The 21740-nt window shown below is 39.3% G+C and overlaps 2 protein-coding genes across 4 annotated transcripts; one reads left to right on the forward strand and one right to left on the reverse strand.

Moving 5' to 3' along the window:
- Positions 1 to 4377: 4377 nt before the first annotated feature.
- Positions 4378 to 7972, reverse strand: MRPL50 (mitochondrial ribosomal protein L50). The gene is made up of 2 exons (XM_033122082.1): positions 7849 to 7972; positions 4378 to 5320 (listed from the first exon to the last, which is right to left on the reverse strand). Exons 1-2 carry the CDS (start codon positions 7938 to 7940, stop codon positions 4933 to 4935), a joined length of 480 nt encoding a protein of 159 aa, XP_032977973.1. The 5' UTR covers positions 7941 to 7972; the 3' UTR covers positions 4378 to 4932.
- Positions 7973 to 8211: 239 nt separating this feature from the next.
- On the forward strand, positions 8212 to 21625 carry ZNF189 (zinc finger protein 189). Of its 3 annotated transcripts, none has more exons than XM_033122213.1 (3): positions 8212 to 8543; positions 9239 to 9365; positions 17127 to 21625. In XM_033122213.1, exons 1-3 carry the CDS (start codon positions 8511 to 8513, stop codon positions 18845 to 18847), a joined length of 1881 nt encoding a protein of 626 aa, XP_032978104.1. In that variant the 5' UTR covers positions 8212 to 8510; the 3' UTR covers positions 18848 to 21625. The 3 variants fall into 3 exon arrangements, with proteins under 3 accessions (XP_032978104.1, XP_032978105.1, XP_032978106.1); XM_033122214.1 differs by having other exon boundaries at positions 9281 to 9365; positions 17127 to 19864; XM_033122215.1 differs by having other exon boundaries at positions 9284 to 9365; positions 17127 to 19856.
- Positions 21626 to 21740: the final 115 nt, after the last annotated feature.

The following is a 21740-nucleotide window of genomic DNA, read 5'->3' on the forward strand; positions in this document are numbered from 1 at the left end:
AGACTGAGCACAACCACAGATCAAATTGATTCAGTTTAGGGGAGCAAAATTTGCCACCCCAAAATGTGTCTCTTTAGCATGATTATTTTAGGCTGATTTTTTTAAGAAATAAAAGACTCAGGAAGGTTTTCTTTTTACTTCCCCTTAACTGCCTAAAAAATTGTGATGGGGGTGAGATATTGTGATTTATAAGAAATATATATATATATTTGTTCTTTGTCCACATTTCCTGGCTCACAACTCCTAAACCCTTGGAATTCCCTAAATGTTGAGAAGGATAAAGATAGCTTTTGTTATGTGATGAGATGACTTTTAGAAGCACCTAAGGATGGGGGCTGGTTGCCAGGGGACCAACCCAACCAAGAGATGAGTGTTGTAAATTTCAGTCCCACCCCCAGGGAGGAGAGAGGGGCTGGAGGTTGAATCAATTGCCAATGGACAATGATCTCAACTTATTGTGGCAATCATGCAATGACCTATGCCTAAATTGAAACTCCGATTTGACAGAACCCCCAAAAGAAGTTTAAGAGACGATTTTGAACAGCATGGGAAAATTGAAGTTATTGAAATCATGACTGACTGAGGCAGTAGCAAGAGGAGAGGCTTTACTTTTTTAACCTTCGATGACCATGACTGTAGACAAAATTGTCATTCAGAAATACCATACTGTGAATGGCCACAACTGTGAAGTAAGGAAAGCCCTATCTAAGGAAAGGTTTCATCCAGCCAAGTAGTCGAAGTGGTTCCGGAAACTTTGGTATTGGCCATGGTGGTGGTTTTGGTGGGAATGACAATTTTCTTCAGGGAGGAAACTTAGTGGCCGAGATGGCTTGGTGGCCGTCGTGGTGGTGGATATGATGGCAGTGGGGATGGCTATACTGGATTTGGTAATGATGGAAGCAATTTTGGAAGTGGCGGAAGCTACAGTGATTTTGGCAATTACAAAATCAATCTTCAAATTTGGACCCATGAAAGGAAGCAACTTTGGAGGCAAAAGCCACTATGGTGGTGGTCAATCCTTTGCCAAACAAAACCAAGGTGGCTATGGAGATTCCAGGAGCAGCAGTAATTATAGCAGTGGCAGGTTTTAATTACTGCCAGGAAACAAAGCTTAGCAAGAGAGGAGAGCCAGAGAAGTGACAGGGAAACTACAGGTTACAACACAGGTTAACCTAGCACAGTGGAGGCAGGGCCTAGCTACTACAAAGAAGACATGTTTTAGACAATACTCCTGTGTGTGGGCAAAAAACTCAAAGACTGTATTTGTGACTAATTGTAAAAGAGGTTATTTTAGTTTCTGTTCTGTGGAAAGTGTAAAGCATTTTAACAAAGGGTTTTAATGTAATTTTTTTGTACCTATGCTATTGATTGCTAACTGGAAGTCTGATCATGATTTTAAATAAATGTGTCTTTTTTTACATGTGCTGTGTAAAGTTAGTCTACTATGAAGACATCTGGGTGAATTACCCCAAAGTTTGAAGTTATAATTTCTTCAGGGTGATGCCAAGTTCCATTTGAAATTTATTTACAAGCTGCTTGGGCTCAGAAGCCACTCTCTTCATAAACCTTGGTGTAATTGAATTGACAGTTACTGTGTTGTGACCTTGAGTTTATCATTAAGAGGAGAGAGAGTCATGGTGTTTATTTGGTTGCGAATGATTCTTGGCACATTCTATGCAATATATCTAAATTAAATTATGGTACCAGATAATATTATAGATGGAAATGAAGCTTGTGTATCATCCATTGTCATGTGTAATCAATAAATGATTTAACATAAAAAAAAAATTACGGCTCTTGAGCAAGGACAGCAAGTATGAGAGGAACATGATAATCCAGAGTAACCTGAGATCTTGACTGCAAGTTCCTTCCCCTTGAGTGTGGCCCAAGTTTGGTGTGGGGAGGGCAGCCTTCCCCCAGAAGCCTGCCAAAGAAAGCCTTTGTAATTGCCTATGGTCAGGTCTGAAAAATCATGGATTCCTGATACATATTTTAATCTCTAAAGTAAACACACACACACACACTTTAATTCACCCAAAAGGAGGCTGGTGTTCCAATTACTGTGGCTGTATAACAAACAACTCCGAAATTTAGAGGTGTGTAACAGTTACTCATTATGGTCATATATTCTGGGGTTGGGGATGAGAACAGGGCTCAGTGGGATCAGTTTGTCTCTGTGCCATGATGTCTGGTATTTCAACTAGATCAAAAGTCAGGGTAATAAAATTGTCAGGACAGACGGATTGTAATGGTGGCACCAAATCTTCTATTTTGAGGTTTGAATCTCTGGTATAATTTGATTTAACAAGTTTAATTTAGCTTGGGTCTTTTTGAAAGCTTTTTTTCTTTCTTTCCTTTGCTTCCTTTCCTTGGCTTCCTTTCCACCAACTGTTAATGGTTTTGCTTCCTATACATTTAGTATGCAAACCAGTCTTAATGTTTCTATTTACTTCAGCCCAGGTACTGGCTCTGTGCCTTGCGAAAGGCTTTGCATCTGTATGGGATCCACACCTGACTCCAACTTAAATCTACGTAAGATATACAAAGGTGGCAATAACCGGCTTAACTGCACCTTCCCCCGCCCCAACTGACAAAGCTGAACTCTCTAGAAAATTCCACTACAAAAATCACCGGAAGTCATTTTTTCACGTCTGGGAGTTGATGCTGGCTCACAACTGGGAGCATCATCTCTCCTCTAAGTGGTCCTCCGTGTGGTCTTTCTGTATAGGCTATTTATCTGGGCTTCCTCACAGCCTGGTCTCTGTGTGCCAAGGGCAAACATCCCAAGACAGGTAGAGACTACCTGTCTATCCCAAGTAGAGACTAGACTATATCCTTTTTATATCCTAACCTTGGAGGTCACATAACATAATCTCTGCCATCTTCAGTAAAGGAAGGATAACACTCTACCTAGACTTGTCCTAATGGTCAAAACCTCAAATATGTTTTTTATAGTCTAACTGAGCTAACGTAAGAGAAGAAACAGCTTACTCCCCTCTTCTCACTTTAGTTTCCTATTAACTTTGAAAATTTTCGAATCCAGTCCTCTCCTGTCTTCCCTCTTTTCATTCTCTATGCTCACTAAATCTCACCCTCTTAAAAATAGTGCTTACATTTTACTCACACATTTTATCGATTTTAATTATAAACAAGTTGAACTCTGTTGGTAGCATTTGAGCATATTTTCCCTCTACAAAGGAAGTCAAGGTCTTGGACTTACTACCAAAGGGTTTCAAATTAGCTGAGAATTACAATGTGGTCACAGTAACAGGTAACAAAGTGTTTTTTCTTGGGTAAAATTTCTACTTTTAGAATTTGGGCAAGACAAAAATCTCCCATCAATTCCCTCCCTCTCCCCAACTAATTCACAGGGGCTCTTGAGATAGTTATAAACGAAGCATTAGTGAGAGTTTACGTGACAAGAAAGGCTACAAAGGAGTAATTTCTTCTGCCTTAACACACTTATGTGAAGCATGCTTTTGGAGTTGTCCAGTTGAAACTGTTTTCCCACACTGCCCTTAAAATCCCTTATTTTCATCTTTCCCTTTACACATTTTTCTGCGTCTCCAGATCAGAAGAGTTGTGTGGGAAATGAGATGACCAAGTCCTATAAGTAAAATTCAAATGTGTCCATTTCCATGCTGAACCCCTTTCCCACAGAAGCAGAAGGGAACTAACAGCTCTAATGTTAAAGCTCGAGGGCTCCTGACACTGACACTCCAGACACTTCTGAAGTTCTTAAATGCAGAGGTAACTGAAAATCTGATTGTCCGCTGATGACATTTACATGGCATAACTGTACAGTAACTAACTTTTCAAATCAAGCCAGAATTTATATACCCGTGTGATTTTTGCCCTCTTCAAATGAGTCACCATGGGAAAGAGAATAAATGCAATTTCCTTCATTTAAAACTTATCACCTTCCTTTCAGAATTATCAGTAGAGTCAAGATAAAATATAAGAAATTCCTTCTCCCTGTCTCATTACTCTCTAACCATGTCTAATAAAAATAAATCCCAATTTAATCACTTCCTCATTTAATCATTTTGTCACAAAACTATCTGATAACTTGCTATTTGAGTAATTTCCACAAATAAAGTACACCATAGTCTGTAAAGACTTACCACCCTAGTGGATACTCATTAAGTACTCAAGGCCACTTTTTAAGTTACTGAAGAGATAAAAGGTTTGAAATACTCTCCTTTGAAGAGCATATTCATTTAGATACAGAATACGGTATATCTCTTGTTAAAAAAGTCATAGCACTGAATAGTTGGCACATATTCTAATTATTTTTCACTCATAATACTTAAATTAAGGAAATGGCAAGGCAGAAAAGCAAATTTCATCTTAAAAAAATTAAAACACACAACACACTTCAAGAAATCTACTTCAATTCCAAGAGATTAATCCAGAACGAGCAGTATCATTTTCTACTATTTCTACTTGTGCAATAAAGCAAACAGTGAAAGAAATAACTTTCTATAATATACTACATAGACGTTTATGTTTCTTTTATAAAAATCTAATCTACGTTTCCTTATTTGTGTACATACTACATATAATACTATCTTAGATTTAGGAGTACTAACAGGATTAAGACATTTTATTGCATCTTATTTTATTCCTGTGAATAATAAAGACATCTCAACATGTAGTCTTATATCTTAAATACAAGTTAATTACAGCGTCCTCAGGAGAAGAAAATTTTCATTAATTATTAATGACCTGATTCCATTAAAAAAACGAAGTTTGAGCATATGTGAAAAAATTGGTCAATTAATGATGATATTTAAAAAAATAATGCATTCTTCCACAGAAAAAGTGGTTTTAGAGAACAGTTCTGATAGTATTCTACATGGCAAAGCATCAAAAGGTATAATAAGCAGCCCCTTTGCTCAGGGGAAAAAATGATTTCCTTTTTTGAATTGCTCAGTAACCCCAAGTGATTTTTACATTGGGAGGCAGATTACTGGCAATAAGTTCATCAAATTTACATCTATCTTGAACAGGCACATTATAGAAATCAAGAACATCTCTGACCCTGCACATCTCGTGAAGCCTGGAGTTAGGCACTGCATGGCCCAAATCATCAGCTAAACGTGACAAAAAGCTGAACTTCAGATGACCATCTTCCAGGGAGACATTCTGCCAATTGCTAGGTGCAGATGAGCCAAAAATTTCTTTGACACAAGATTCCAAACGACTCTGGAGATCTTTAGGTGGTATGTATGTTCGGCTTCGTAAGGGTGGACACACCAGAATAGGTTCTTTTTTCACTTCTTCTAACGTCTCAGCCACCACTGGCTTTTTCTCTTCCCTGGAATGATCAAAAAGAAATATGTGAATCTTTGGTTCACTGCATTAATGAAGTTGACAAGTTGACACCAGATCCAATCTTGCCCACCAATCTAAATCAACAAATAATTTTCACACTTACTATTTTGGGCACTGTGGAGAGAAGAATAAGATAGGTCCCTGCACTTGGAAACTTATAGTTGAACTGACCTGGCACAGACAAAAACTAAAAGCTAATTATAGATTTTATGATCTAAGAATTCCCAAAGATGGGTGAAGGTAAATCATTCTATGATTTCCAGTCCTCCAAGATCCAAACCCAATCTACCTCTCTAACTTCATCTCTCACGAATCTCCTATACAAACTCTAGGTCCTACCCACACTAAACATTCTGTTTTCTACTTTCATGACATCATGTGTTAGTTCAAGTTATATCCTATCCGAAATGCCTGTCTTTCATGTCTATGTATAGAAATCCTACTCATCCTGTAGGTCCTAGGACAAAACTGTTCTCTTCCAGGGACCTTTACTTGATTTCCCCAATCAAATACAACTCGAAGTTTCTTTGATCTCCTATCATACTTTATATTGCTCTCAGAGCACATTGCATCCTACCTGAATTTTCCTTATTATTGACATTCTACTTCTCTTACTAATTCAGGCTTTCTAAGTACAAATATTACTGACATTTTTGACCAGATAATTCCTTGTTGTGGGGAGCTGTCCTGTTCGTTGTAGGATGCTTAGCAGCACCCCTGTCCTCTACCCACCAATAAATATGCCAGTAGCATACCTGTCTGCCAGTCATAACCAAAAATCATTGCCAAATGTCCCCTAGTGGGCAATATTGCCCCCAGTTAAGAACCACCACGCTACATTATCAACTCCTGAATACAGAGACCTGTTTTATTGACTTGGGGGTCCTTTGAAAAAAACTACTTGAATATCCATTATTGAGTAGATGGGCCTATATAAGTGAATTTGCCTGACACACTATTTCAGTGCTTAATAAAATACCTGTTCATGAACTGACTCCTGTCTTCCATGGAGGTGGCACTGGATTGAGATTGATCATCCCTATAGAAACTGGAGGCACTGAAAATTAAAGATGTTTGACCAAGATATGGTTTACTTCTTTGCTAGTCCTCTTTGCCTACTCAGATTCTTCCAGAAATTTCTCCCTCTTTCTGCATCAATTCTTTATCAATTTCTCCCTACCTACTAAGAATACTCCCAGGGTATACAATATGTTGTAAAATCATCCATCTTTAAAAGAAAAAAAAATCCGCCTAGTTTCCATGTTCCCCTCCAGCTTCCTTTACAACAGAACTTCTCAAAAGAGTTGTCTACACTTAAAGTCTCTACTTCTTCACCTCCATTTTCTCCTCAAACTACTCCTGTCACATTTCATTAGAATGAAGTGTGATTTATTTCTTCCATCTTAGTAATCTCTTACACTACTCTACTTGTCTTCATAATTTACCATTTTCTGGAATTATATTCTACATTTGTTCATTTTTTCCTCCACGGGAACATATGCTTTATGAGGACAAAGATTTGGTCTGTCTTAACAACTGTATCACTAACACCTAGACACCTGGCATATCGAAGACACTCTATGAATACTTGCTGAATGAGTGAATGAAATCAACTTTAAGAAGATTCAAGAGATAGTAGCAAATAGTAACCAAAAAAGAAGGGAAACTAATCAATACGTAAGCTGACGACAGATATCTTTCTGGAGTGAAGGAGTGCTTGTTTGAAACCTAAGATGACGTACATACCTTGTTCCCTGAGGTTCCCAAAAGTTTTGTTGTCCTAACACTATGAGTCAAATAGATTTACCTTCAGAAGAGTCCACATGGTGCCGTGGAAAAAACAGTAAATGGGGAGTGAAGAGACCTGGGTTCTAGATCCGGCTCTGCAGTTAACTTGTTTGTGACTTTTGGCGAATACCTCCTCTCTGTAGGACCTGTTTGCTCATGTCAGAGTACTTAAGCTCTGACAAGAAACTTTGTTTCTAGTCCTGTTATCTTACCTAAGGGAAATGCTGGGCCAGAGTAGGCATTTAATAACTATCCGTTGAGTAAATCAATGAATGAACAGACCAACAAAATGAGGTTGCACTCTATCTCTGAATCGTGCTTGTTTAGAAATATACCTCGCAAGTGAGTTTAGTTTACAGAACACGTTTACGTTCATGTTCTAAATTACTCGTTCCAAATGAGTCCTTTGTTTCCTAACATCACACCCGGTACGTGGAACACAAAATCAGAACTATATGCTTAATAAATGAATGAGGGAAGTGGCAGGGAAAGGGGGTGGTATTTCCGTTACAAAGTGAGAAAACGGAGGCCAACAGGAGAAATCAATGGGCCTCACCATTCGCGGAGACCCGCGCTGAGGCTTCTGAACTCAGAACCCTATGGCATTTTCTCGGGTCCCGTCCTAACAGCACGACACTCCCTTTCCAATTCGTCCCTTCGTCCTCCTCAGTTTCTCTTCTTACTTTCTGTGAACATGACCCACCGTCTAACCTTCCGCTTTACCTGAATCGAGACCAAAGTTCTCTGCGTGGCACCCCTGCGATTATCCACGCGAGGCCTCTTCTGGTAACACCGAGCCCTGAAATCGCCGCCATCTCCGAAGAGAGCTACGGGACGGAGCCCCGCCTCTGGCAGGCGGTGTCTTTCCAAGACTAGCCAATCGGGTGTCAGTTTAATGGCAGATGTTCTTTCGTCCTAGTAAGACCTACCAGCGGCTACCTCACCTTGTGTATGTCGGGAAATGTAGTCCGGTAGCCATTGTCGGCAGAGGATGGACAGCGACGCTCTCTCGGAGCATGACGGGAGTTGTAGTTGGGGGGCGTCCCGGGAAGGTTCCGGGTGACGCCTTCTGGTCCGGGGGTGGGCGGTCAAAGCGCTCCTTGGCTGAAAGGAGGAGGAACTGGCAACGGGGAGGAGGCTGTAGCGAGGCCTGGAAGGCTGCGCAGTCAGGCAGGGGAGGGGGTTCGGGGTTGGGGAGCGGCCATTGAGCGCGTCTGATATGCTGCTGGGGTCGTGACCGCTCGAGGACGGAGGCAGGACCTGTCCAGACCCAGCCTGGAGGCCTCGCCTTCGTCAGGCCTAATCTCCAACGGTCGGGTAGGCCTCACGAGAGGCTCCTTTCCGTGTGGCCGCCTAAGGTTCCTGCCTTGATTTCTGGCCAGGAGATGGCCTCCCCGAGCCCCCCCTTGGAGCCAAAGGTAAGTCGCCGCAACGAGTATCCCCGTTCTCTCGCCACTACCCTAGCTAGGCCGCGCCACCACCCCCCACCCCCCCGACTGCGGTCTTTTAGGGCCAGCATAGTGCAAAAAGTACCCCCTACTGCTCTGGCGACCAAACTGCCAACAGTCCTTTTTCCCCCCCCAAAACAACTTGATAAATCAGCTGGAGAAAATTAGTAGTGCTCCAAACTAGCGCTATCATTTGTGAGTTATTCCAGGTGAGGCATCGTTTTTGATCCTCTGTTGTGTCTTCTGCGCCTGTCCCGATGCTTGGACCCAAGATAAACGCTAAGGGAACTTCATGGAATTGAATTGACCAGGGTCACAAGCCAGTGCGAATAGATAATTGGAGCGGGGCAATAAGGTGAAAAAAAGCTTGGGGAGGTCTTGGGGCAGCTTACAGAAATCAGAATGTTAGGACATAATTATTAAACCAGAAAAGCCTGGTCGTTTGGCCCCTCACTACCGAGGACAACCATTCAGCTTAATTACCCTCTAGTCTCAGGTGCCTGTCTGTTACAGTCGGTTCCCAGAATTGGGCCCTATTTGGAACTCTTAGTTATCGTGTTCCTTCTAGTCTACCCGGCCCAGATAAGTGATTGCCTCTGCTACTTTCAGAGGTAGAATTGTCCTTGAGACAACAAGAACTGACTACAGAAATCATACTATTTCAGGGGTTGCTGACATTTGAGGATGTGGCTGTGTTTTTTACCCAGGAGGAGTGGGATTATCTGGATCCAGCTCAGAGAAGCTTGTATAAAGATGTCATGATGGAGAATTATGGAAACCTGGTCTCCCTGGGTAAGAATCTGCTGTTTCTCTGATTAAAATACCTGAAAGGCAATTAGAAATCAGACTTTGAGAACACTTGGACCAGTACCAGTACCAAAACTGCTTTGTTCCAAACTTTGATTCAGACCTCTCCACCATGAATTGTTTCCATGACTCTCATCCCTAGCATCTGTACAATGACCAGAATACACGCCTTTCTGGCTTCCTATCTCATTCCCATATTGCTCTGTACTTTCCCTCCTGGCTCATCCTCCCACTGCTTTCCTCCCACCCTTTTTCATTCTGCCTTCTGGAGCCCATGTTCCTCTTCACATAATGTTCCTTACCCCTCCTGGCCTTAACTGAAGCCTGGCACTTTCCCAAGGACACCCCTTCTCTGGCGGGGCTGCTTATTCTCCCACATCCACTTCCTTCCCCTTCCTTTGTATCAAGGCTGGAAGGGAGAAGTTATTGTTCTCCCAGCTTTTCAGTACTCTTCCCAAAGCATTCATTTTTCTGCCTTCAAACAAAAATTGCTCTTCTTCGGGACCTCAGCAGTCTTGCTCTACCCACTCAGTTCCTTTTCACTCTCATTTGTCAACTTTTTTTTTGGACCATCACACATAGACTTTGTCACATGTTTCAGGGTCTCCTCTATGCTAACCCATACAATCAGTGGTGCAGTCATTATTTAAGCCTCAGCGTATCTTGACCACACTGTCTTCAGGGACCCTGCTTTCCATTTTTATTCAGCAACTCATATCAATGATCATAACCCTCAATTTTGTCATAACAGGCAAATTTAAACCCCAACATCTTATTCTTTGACTAATTATTCAGGCCATAGATGTTTATTGACTGTAACTAAATAAGGGTGACCAAAATAGACATCATCTCAAGTGGAGCTTATTTTAATTTCTTACTTTTCTACCTCTCCTACTCCTTTCCTACTAAACCTAGTCATTCTTAATGATGTTTCTTGTTCCTTGACTTCTCTATTTTTACCCCTCCTGACTTTGCCTCCTCATCTAATCCATGGACCTATTATGAATTACCACCATCATGCTTCCATGCCATCTTGTCATTATGCTCTACCCATTTTGCAAACTTCAAATCTTAACATTGGTTATAAGTCTGCCTTTTCTTCTCTCCTATCCGAGTTGCTAAACAGAGCAGGGGAAATTCTTTAACGGAAAGGATTGATGCCCTGTGTATATGCATGGCGTTTCTTTCTTCTAGACTCTCCACTGCGTTTTTACATCTCAACGAGGTTTTTATCCTTGATGTGCTCATTCCCCTGTTCCTTTTAGTAGCTATTCCAAAACCAAGAGTTTTCCTTGAGTTCATCACTCAGTAGTGGACCTCCCCTTCTGTTTCACAGAGAAGATAGAGGCCACTAAGCCTGAACTCTCAACTTTTCTGCCCTTCATCTGCACACTTAAGGCTGTTTCTGTCTTCTTACTTCTCTGAGTACTTATATATCAGCCATCCTTTTTTTTTCCTTATAGCTTCAGTCTCTGTTTGTTCGTTGGTGTCTTTGTTCTGATGAGGGGCATGTTCATGGCACTTCCCATTGGGGAAAGAAGGAAGAAACAGAAACAGCTCTCCTTTGAGCCACAGCCTTCCTCTTGCTGCTCCCTGTGACCTGCCACTCATTCTCCTCACAGCCAAGTTTTATAAGTGTAATGTGTGTTCTGTACTTTTTTTCCTTTCCATTATCTAAGCCCCTTTTCTTCCTTCTACTATGCCCCTTAAATTGTTTAAAATTGGTTATAATAGTCCAGTTGTCAAATGCAACAGACTCTTGAGGACCTTATTTTATTCCACCTGTCCATAGATACTGAAACTCTATTGCTTCCTTCCATTGCCTTACACTCTCAGACTTCTTCTCAGTCTATATACATTCCTTGACGGACCTTACCAACATTCAGATCATCAGCTATCACTGTGTGGATGATAAGTCCTAAATTTTTATCTCCACCTGAGAGAGGCAATATGGAGCCTAACCGTCTAAGTAAAAACCCTAGTCCCACCACTTACCAGCCTTGTAACCATGGGTAAAGTACTTTACTTCTCTGTGCCTCAGTTTTTTTTTTTTGTTTTGTTGTGTGTGTGTGTGTGTGTTTAATAAAATGGAAATGATGATAGCATTTATCTCTTAGGGTTATTGTGAACATTAACTGAGCTAATATAGAGAAGGCACTTAGAACCCTGACTAGCACTTAGTAAGAACAATACAAATGTTGATTGTTTACGTCATCATCATTGTAATTACCTTCTCTGGTGAGCTCCAAATTCCTAGTCATCTCCTTTTGGAAACCAAATAAGTAACTCACCTGGCAAATCTCCACTAATCCACTAAGATCTCAAGGGCATCTTCAGAATTAAGCACTCCTTCCACTGTGCTGTTTTGTATACACTTCCGCTGTTGAATTTATCACACTGTACTATGATCTTCATATTTTTTCTCTAACTAGACTGATCCCCATGAGGACAGTAACTCTGTTTTTTTAAATTTGATTGCTCCAGCACTTAGCAAAGAACCAGGCATGTATTATATGCTTCTTAACTATTTGTGTGACTGAGTGAATGTATTTAAGACTCATCATACCTTTTGGCCAGATGATTGCATTAGCCTGTAAACTAGCTGCCTCCTCTAGTCTCTTGTTCTTTTAATGTGTTCTCTTTCTTGCCCCAAAGTAATTTTGTGTTAGTTAACTACTTACAACTTCTGATGATTCCTGAGAGCTTAAAGGATAAAAGTCTTGATTTCTTATCCTTCATACTAGGACCTCCCTAATATAGCCCCTGCCTAGCTTTCTACCTTCATCTATTGCCAGTCTACTGTTTCAATCTCCAGCAGTATCAGTTGCTGATTTTTTTTTTCCCCAATATGCCATGGTGTCTTTGAGTCACTGCTAGCTTTATCCATACATATGGTATCCTGGTTGACAGAACCAGGCAAATGCCCAGCCTTGCTTGTCCTAATGCTGCAAAGTGTGGGTACCATATGGGAAAAGGCACTGCAGTGTGCCCATCTGTGATCTTTCAGGCTCTCTTCTTTATTTTAGCTGAAATACAGATTTTCATCCTTTATTATTTCTCCCTCCACAGTCTTTTCATCCTCCCCTATAAACTATTTCCATCTCCTTGATGAGAGCTCCCTTGATGAGAGATCACTATTACTTGACTATTCCAATTTAGTGTTTCTTCCACTTTATCTTGTTGCTTTACTTAACACAACTCCCTTCTAGCTTTGTAATTTGGTTCTTTAATCATACCTTTCCTTTCCATGCTGATTGTTCTTTAAAAACTTTAATAACTACATTGGTAATACAGCTGACAGCTTGATTTCTCAGTTCTTGATCTTTCAGTCTTTTCAATTGAAATCGACTTCTTCAGTTTTAAAGACTTATCTACAGTCTGCTGGAGCCATATTGTCCCTTGACAGAATTGTGGACTGCTGTACCTACAAGGTTGTAAACTGATTGTCTTACTTTGATTATAGTCTCTCTGCAATTATTTGTTCAACTACTCATTCATTTCATAAATAGTTACGAAGCACTGTGCTACTCTTAGGAATGCAAGTTCTTTCCCATCCTCCCATTCTTTTACCATCAAAGCTGTTGTTTTTATACTCTGTTGGATAGCAGGTTTGGCAACTATGGTCCACAGGACAAATCTGTCCTGCCTGTTTTTGTAAATAAAGTTTTATTGGAACATGGACATGCCCATTCTTTTATGTATTGTCTTTCATGCTACACTGGCAGAGGTGAGTAATTGCAACAGAGACCACATGGCTCACAAAGGCAAAAATATTTGCCATCTGGCCCTATACAGAAAAAGTGCCGATTCCTGTTCTGTCCTAAAGTTCAGCCACTTCCACTTTACCATTTCCTTGCCTTCTCTTTCTCCCCTCAGCTATCATATTATTCTAAAACTGTTTGGTTAAAGATTATAGAAATCAACTCAAGCTAGCTAACTTAAGCCAACAAGAGAAGCTATTATAGGGACATAGATGTCTCATGGAATATATGAGCAGCATTGCAACTGGGCATCAGAAAAGGACTAAAACCGGAAATTGGATCACTCTCAGAAAGTCAGGAATGAACTCTCTGCTTTGTTTCTTTCTCCTTGGCAGACTAGGCTTTCCTCCTATGTTTACATGCTTTTGTCCCTTTAGCTTCTGACTTGATAGGTTATAATTCTAGGCACATTCAGACTAACTAGCTGTTTCAGTTTCAATTCCAGATTCCAAGGAGAGATGCACTTTGAGTCAACTATCTAGACAAATTAGCTATGATCACAAGATGGGAACACATAATACAGGCATGGCAGATACCCTAGAAGGTGATTGTAGCTACCAAACCCTATTTTTATGCAATGCTTCTCTGTTTTATTTACTTAGGAATATTTTACATTTTGGTAAGGTATATTTCTTTTCAGGATATACTTAACTCGTTTTCTGCATTTTTCTGGTTGAAATTTAGATTCATTGGGAGCTTTTTAGTTGGTTCATAGGATTTTGATTGGAAGACATTTAGGTTCATAGATTGGTTTGGGAAGAATTAAGTTCCCAGAGGCAAGTAGGATCCTTATAACAGTGACTCTCTTCAGCAATTTGGTTGACTATTTAACTGTCATGTTCTTCAGAAAAAATGTATGGATGGACAATTTTTATGGATCTTACACTTTTTTTATTAGATTTATTTCTAGGTTTTAATGGTTTTTGTTACTATGAAGAGCGTATTTTTCTATAATGTTTACTAACTGGCTTTTCTTGGTAGTAAGAAACAGTATTTATTTTATATATTAGTCTTGTCTATTGCTATTGTATTTCATTTAATTATTTTAGGAATTTTAGGTACACATCCATATCATTTGCAAATAATGATTATTTTTTTCTTATTTCTTTGAGTAAAATCCCCGGAACAATATCTACTGGGTAAACATGAAGAGACTTTCCCTTCTTACGAGGAATTTACAATCCAGTGGAAGATACAAACACAAACAATTAAGAGTGCAATGTAATAATAGCTATAATGGAGTTATGGACAAGGGCTGGTGATAAAAAAACACACCTAAATCTATCTAGTGGAGTTAGAGAAGGCTTTGTAGAGTAACTATTGCTTTGAATTGAATCTGAAAGAGAAACCACGAGTTTGCCAGGTAAATAATGGGGGACATTTAGTAAACAAGGTATGTAATGAAATGACACGAAAGCGTATAATACAAGCAATTTGCCCACGTAAAGTGTCATAGAGTGGGTAGCAAGGTGAACTGCAGCGTAGAGACCATGTCATGAAGTGCTGAGTATCAAAGAGCTTTATTTATTTAATTGTAGAAGTGATGAAGTGCTAATGAATCTATGGGTGGTGACGTGAATAGAATTCCATTTTACGAAGATCTCTCTGGATTCGGTGAGATAAATGTAGTGTGGGAGCAACCTAAGGACCACAGCCAAGGATTATTAGGTGGCTTTTGCAGTAATCCAGGGAAAACATGCTGTGAGGGTAAAAAGGAGAAGGTAAGATGCTGGAGAGTAGAATCATTGATTTCGGTGATTGATGAATGGTAAGAAAAATAGAAATCTAGGGTGATTTCCTGCTTTGGGACTTTAGGGCAATGGATGATGGTGCCTCTCAAGAGATGATGATTAGACGTGGAGACAGACATGAGAGCAGATGATGCTAATGTTAATTGTGAGCACATTTTTGGGACATCCAAGTGGCGATATCCACAAAGTGTGTATAGTGAGAAGGTGTCAACGTGGGTAACAATAACCTTAAACAGTTGACAAAGGAGGAGAAGTACATCAGAGAAATGTATTAGAAAAGGCCAAGGAAGAAGTAGAGAGGGAACTAGAAGAATATAATATTAATAGTATAGAAACCAAAAACAAATAGTGTCAAGAAATGGGAGTGATCAGCAGTGTCAGACGCTGTTATGTGGAATAAGGACTGAAAAACATTCGTTGTATTTGTTATTCGAAAATCATTGGTGACTCAATGAGAAGTTTCTCAAGATGCTGGAAGTAGAAGCCAGATTTCACAGAAGATTGTAGAAAAGATTGAATGGGAACGAGTTGGGCATGGAAAACAGTTAGGAAATGGAGAGCTACACCTAAGACATGTTTCAAAGCCTGGATTTCATCAAGAGAAAGATTTCAGGTTCAAGATAAAGTTGGGCATATTTGTATGTTGGTAGGAAGTTGTCAGTGGAAAATAGAGATTGAAAAAAGAGGCAAAAATGGTAATAATTGAACAAGTTCCCAGAGGCAAGTGGGATCAACAGAGGGTAGATGGATTAACCTTGGATAGGAATGGGATATACATATATTCTTGTACCATTGCAGATAATTTTATAGGTAGGGGGCAGAAAGTTGAGGGAGTTCACCCATCCTTTTCCATTGTGTGAAGGAAAAACAGTTCACTGAGTGAATTTGAGAGAGATCACTGTAAGTAGCCTGAGTAGAAGTAAAGTCTAGTAGTTTGTTAGGGGACTAAGAGGAGAAGTTTTCAGGGGGGAATAAAATAACTTAATGACTGGTTTGAAGTAAGTGAAAAAATTCAAAGTTGACTAAACAGTCTAGAAAATTGAGAGAAAAGGGGAAGTCTGAAAAGGAAATTGTTTACAATATAAATTTGTAGTGATCAGATCCTCAAATGAGGTTATCCAACAGGCAGCAAGAGATAGAAAATCAGGAAAGCAGTCAGAGGCAGGCTTACGTGTCCTATGTGCCACTGTTCCATTGTAGTCCTTTATGTTATCTTTTCTCCAACACGTGCAAGATTTTCATTTATCAGATGTCATGTAGATTCTCAGTTGGAACTAAATGTTTCCAACTTGGGTCTTAATATCTTTCGAGACGTGAGAATCATATATACTTGAAGAACCTGGTATGATTTGGGTAGGTAAAGTCATAAGCTACCACAGACTGCTCTTTTTCTTTATTAGCTCTGACCATGTTCCTTTATATTTTATTCTTTCTATATATCATGGACTCCATGTCACTCCAACCCATTATTTTTGTTAAAAGCCATTTTGTGTCTTGATATAAGAGCTGCTTTTTACTTAATATTTTCTTTGTCATGTTATTTTCTTGCTCCACTTAAACTCATTGTCCATTCCATTCAATAGGAAACTTTGTGTCTTATCTCTAAATCCTGACTCATTACATAGTGCTTGGAATACTTTTTATTGCAATAAATAAATTCTTATTAATGAATGAATTTTTGCTTCCCCTGGTTTTTATCTTTTATCCTTCTTAGCATCATTCTATGTGTTTCTTTTTGTCAGTTACTTGATCTACTCACATTCCAGTAATGCTGTCTCATTCTAAATTTTCCTGAACTTACTGTTTTCTTCCCATGTTGCTCTTTCTTCCTTGATATACTGGTTCATCTCACCACTACTTGTTTTATTTCTTTGTCCACCTTACCTTACATAATTTACTGTTGGTTTACCAGCCCTTTCTCCCAACTCTGCTTGCCCCTGCTGACTTCTTCCTTGCCTCATAAACATTCTTTTCATACTTGTTCTCCAAGAAAAACATGCCATTGCATCAGATAACTAAATAATATTTATATAGCTTGTACTCTTTACCAAGTGCTGTTCAAAATGCCTTATGTAAATGAACTAATTTAATCCTCACAACAATACTGTGAGGTAGTAAACTGCATTTGATACATGTAGTAGATTAATTTATCTGAATTATCTCATTTTTGTGACAATTTCTTCTTACTAGCAAAGAGCTTGGCTGATGTTTCTGTTTTCTATTTATTATTCCAGATGTTTTGAACAGAGATAAGGATGAGGAGCCAACTGTGAAACAAGAAATTGAGGAAATTGAGGAAAAAGTGGAATCACAGGGTATAATAGTTACAAGAATCAAAAGTGAAATTGACCAGGATCCCATGCATAGAGAAACCTTTGAACTTGTTGGTAGGTTAGATAAACAGAGAGGAATCTTCTTATGGGAAATACCAAGGGAATCTTTGACCCAGGAACAGAGAATGTTCAGGGGAAACACTAACATTATTCGTAAGAGACCTAACTCAGAAGAGAAATGCCATAAATGTGAAGAATGTGGAAAGGGTTTTGTTCGCAAGGCCCATTTTATTCAACATCAAAGGGTCCATACTGGTGAGAAACCTTTTCAATGCAGTGAATGTGGGAAAAGTTTTAGTCGCAGTTCATTTGTTATTGAACATCAGAGAATTCACACAGGGGAAAGGCCCTATGAGTGTAATTATTGTGGGAAAACCTTTAGTGTGAGTTCAACACTTATTAGACATCAGAGAATCCACACTGGAGAAAGACCCTATCAGTGTAATCAGTGTAAACAGAGCTTCAGCCAGAGAAGGAGCCTTGTTAAACATCAAAGGATTCACACAGGTGAGAAACCCCATAAATGTAGTGACTGTGGAAAAGCCTTCAGTTGGAAGTCACACCTTATTGAGCATCAAAGAACTCACACTGGTGAAAAACCCTATCACTGTACCAAATGTAAGAAAAGCTTTAGTCGAAATTCATTACTTGTTGAACATCAGAGAATTCACACTGGAGAAAGACCCCATAAATGTGGCGAATGTGGGAAAGCCTTTAGATTAAGTACATACCTTATACAACACCAAAAAATCCACACTGGTGAGAAACCTTTTCTTTGTATTGAATGTGGAAAAAGCTTCAGTCGGAGCTCATTCCTTATTGAACATCAGAGGATCCATACAGGTGAAAGACCTTATCAGTGCAAAGAGTGCGGGAAAAGCTTCAGTCAACTTTGCAACCTTACTCGTCATCAGAGAATTCACACAGGAGACAAACCCCATAAGTGTGAGGAATGCGGAAAAGCCTTTAGTAGAAGCTCAGGTCTTATTCAGCATCAGAGAATCCACACCAGAGAGAAGACTTATTCATACCATGAAACTAAGGAAAGTTTTGATCCCAATTGCAGTCTTGTTATACAGCAGGAAGTCTTCCCTAAGGAAAAATCTTATAAATGTGATGAATGTGGGAAAACTTTTAGTGTCAGTGCTCATCTTGTACAACATCAAAGAATCCACACTGGTGAAAAGCCCTACCTGTGTACTGTATGTGGGAAAAGCTTCAGTCGGAGCTCATTTCTTATTGAACATCAGAGAATCCACACTGGTGAGAGACCCTATCTATGCAGACAGTGTGGCAAAAGCTTTAGTCAACTTTGTAATCTTATTCGACATCAGGGTGTTCACACAGGTAATAAACCCCATAAATGTGATGAGTGTGGGAAGGCCTTTAGTCGGAACTCAGGCCTTATTCAGCATCAGAGAATACACACAGGAGAAAAGCCTTATAAGTGTGAGAAGTGCGACAAAAGTTTTAGTCAACAGCGCAGCCTTGTCAACCATCAGAAGATCCATGCAGAGGTGAAAACCCAAGAAACCCATGAATGTGATGCTTGTGGCGAAGCCTTCAATTGCCACATATCTCTTATTCAACACCAAAAATTGCACACTACATGGATGCAGTAAACCTAGAGAAATATTTAAGCTTACTTTGAGCTACCCAAGTGCAGTTTCAGTATTGCTCAACATGAGTCAGATTTAGTGATAAAGCAAACTGCTTGGCCTCAGGCAAATGGTTTCTAAAGTTTCCATGAATAGCTACCCACAGGCATTTGAAGACTCCCATTACTCTTTGTTTTGACGATCACAGAGAAAGACTCAGTAATTTAAGCATCTTTTTAAAATAAATCTTTCATCACAGGTTAAATGCAGGCTCAGAGCACTTGGTTATAATTAATAAAGGGAGAATGACAGTTACATTGGTACAAAGGAGCTGGAAGCAGCTGATGTTAGAAAATGAATAATTATTCAGAGTCGTCTGCCTCCATCTTTTATGGTGGTTCTTTCAGTACCATGATATGTTTGGCTATGCATGCCAAAGTCCAATAGTTGAAGATATGATGAAGTTTTCAAGGAAACAAAGCCCAATTATTTTTTTGTTTTGTTTTGAAACTGGTATCTGGAGTTTTTGTGTTGTTTCAGCCAGTTGTTTGGCACGTGAGTTAAAGAAAGCAGTTCTATAATGCCTTGCAATTCCCAGATCTGTGAAATGAGTGGACCATTAATTTTACATGTAAAGATTATGTGAGTAACTAACCTAGCAAAGGTGTTACCAAGAAACCTTTGGGAGTGCCTTTTTTTTTTCCTAGATGGGCCCAAAAAAGTGGAGGAAGACACTGTTCTTTTTGTGCCTTCCTATCTATGAAAGATATTTGTAGTCCTATACAAATAGTCTTATTCCTTCACTACCAGTAGCATGTGAAAGTGTACATATTTTGACTGCCAAGAATTGGAAATAAAAAGACCTGGAGTCTTATGTTAGGAAGCTGAGATATTTTGGTATTGCTTTGATTTTTATGGTAATTAGACTGCATGCCATTTTAAAAATCCTTATTTCTGGTTCTAGGGCTTCCCTTAGTTAATGGTTATTATAAACCTATTCATCTGTTCTAGTCATTAAACCTATTTTGTTTTTTTGCTTTGTGTAAGAGTTCTTTGTTACTTTAGTGTAAAATCTATCCTTTCAAATCTATTACTGTGTTTAATCATTAGAATCAGGGATTTAAAGGGAATTGCTCTCACTCATTCTACCTGTGATACAGTAGAGGTGTCTAGAGGTAATTGGAGATGTGATTATGGTGCACCGAGAAGATATCTGGGCAAAAAATTGATTTAGGAATTCACCAGTGTTTAGACACAGAAATGAATTAAGATTTCAGGATAAAATAAAGCAAAAAGGAAAAAAAAATGCAGAGATGGAATCCTGAGTCCCACTTTTGTTTAGTGGGTGAGCAAGATGCAAAGGAGACAGGAACATGCAGAAGCATGGAAAACCCAGTATGTAGCGATAGCTGCTATAGGAAAGTGACCTGGAAGAGTACTGTGGACACATCAAGGAAGAGTTGAAGAATATCCTTTTGATAATTAGTCAATGATTTCTATAAAAGCAGTTTCTGAATTTGGGGAGAGCCAGTTTTCAGGGGGTTGAGTAGTGTCTGGAGAGTAAATCATCAGTTCCCAAATACTATCAATTCATGACTGTTCTGCATTCAAATGGTAAAAATAAGGACAATAGTATCTTTGTAAAAAAGCTGAATTGATTAAAGACTTTACTTCATTCTGAAATTATACCCCCCCTTTTTAATTAAAAAGTCCTTTTAGGAAATATTTGTAGGGGATGGTTTGTTGAATGTATGTCTTCAGTAAAAAAAAAGGCAACCTTTTTAAAATTCTTACCCATTTAATTTTATTGGTCCATAAAAGGTGGATTAAATATAAAGAGGGATAAAGATTGAGATTAAAGAAAAATTTGAGTATTTTTCCATTCTGGAAAGATAGCTACATGAGGAAGAGGTTGAAGACAAAGGAAAGCAGGTGAGCTCATTATTATTAGATGAGCTAAAGTTATAGCAGTAATGGAAGAATTTTTGATGGCTCCCTTCAAATTGGGAGAAAAAGAGGACAGATTTAGTGTGCGGTGAGGGGGGGTGGGTAAGAAATAGGATACACTTGAGGTGACCATTTTCAAAAAGTAGTCGTCATAGTTTGAGAATCGGAAGAAGTGTGAACACTGTTAGAGGTAAGTGTTAAGAACCTCATAAATAGTAAAGGTCTGGAGTAGCAGTGGGGAGAATGGAAGAACCAAACAAAAACTTGGGGAGGGCTTGTGGAGTTTTGTTTAGAGCTCTGCTGAAATAAAGGACTATGAACTTTTAATGGAATTATTCAAATTCCTTGTGGGAATAACATGGAACAATTTGGAAAGAGAATTAAAGTAGGTGATGCAAAACATTAATTAGTAGAAGTATTCAGGTTCTTAAGGGAAACCAATAAACTAGATATGTAGAGGGAATAGAATAGGAATTCGCTTTTGTGATTTTGGAGGCCAAGAAATCCCACAATGCACCGTCCTTAAATTGGAGAACCGTGAAAACCAGTGGTATTCAGTCTGAGTTCAAAGGTCCAAGAGCACTGATGTCCAAAGACAGCATGTGTGCCCCAGCTTAGGTAGAGAGCAAACTTGATCTTCCTCCACCTCGTTCAACTCAGGCCCTCAGCGAATTGGATGCCTACTAGTATTGGTGAAGGCAGTCTACAGATTCAAATGCTAATCGCTTCCAGAAACACCCAGAAATAATGTTTTACCAGATCCCTTAGCCTAGTCAAGTTGAAACAAAATTGACCACCAGAGTGGATAACATGGAAACAAGCAGACAAAGGGAGTTTTTGGGGACAAAAAAAAAAAAAAATCACTAAATACTTCATTTCTCTGAGTTCGATGAGTGAGGCCTTTTACTTCCATGTGTCTTCCTAAAGGAGGATGTAATCAGGAAACCTAAGGGGATACACAGCCGACCCA

This window comes from Rhinolophus ferrumequinum, chromosome 12 (assembly GCF_004115265.2).
Source record: "Rhinolophus ferrumequinum isolate MPI-CBG mRhiFer1 chromosome 12, mRhiFer1_v1.p, whole genome shotgun sequence".
Taxonomy (NCBI): Eukaryota; Metazoa; Chordata; class Mammalia; order Chiroptera; family Rhinolophidae; genus Rhinolophus; species Rhinolophus ferrumequinum.

Excerpts from the sequence above, each read along its gene's own strand:
- MRPL50 (XM_033122082.1), bottom strand. The coding sequence starts at position 7,940 with ATGGCGGCGATTTCAGGGCTCGGTGTTACCAGAAGAGGCCTCGCGTGG. Across the intron at positions 5,321-7,848 it reads GAACTTTGGTCTCGATTCAG|GGAAGAGAAAAAGCCAGTGG; the intron begins GTAAAGCGGAAG and ends TGATCATTCCAG.
- ZNF189 (XM_033122213.1), top strand. The coding sequence starts at position 8,511 with ATGGCCTCCCCGAGCCCCCCCTTGGAGCCAAAG. Across the intron at positions 8,544-9,238 it reads GCCCCCCCTTGGAGCCAAAG|GGGTTGCTGACATTTGAGGA; the intron begins GTAAGTCGCCGC and ends ATACTATTTCAG. Across the intron at positions 9,366-17,126 it reads TGGAAACCTGGTCTCCCTGG|ATGTTTTGAACAGAGATAAG; the intron begins GTAAGAATCTGC and ends TTATTATTCCAG.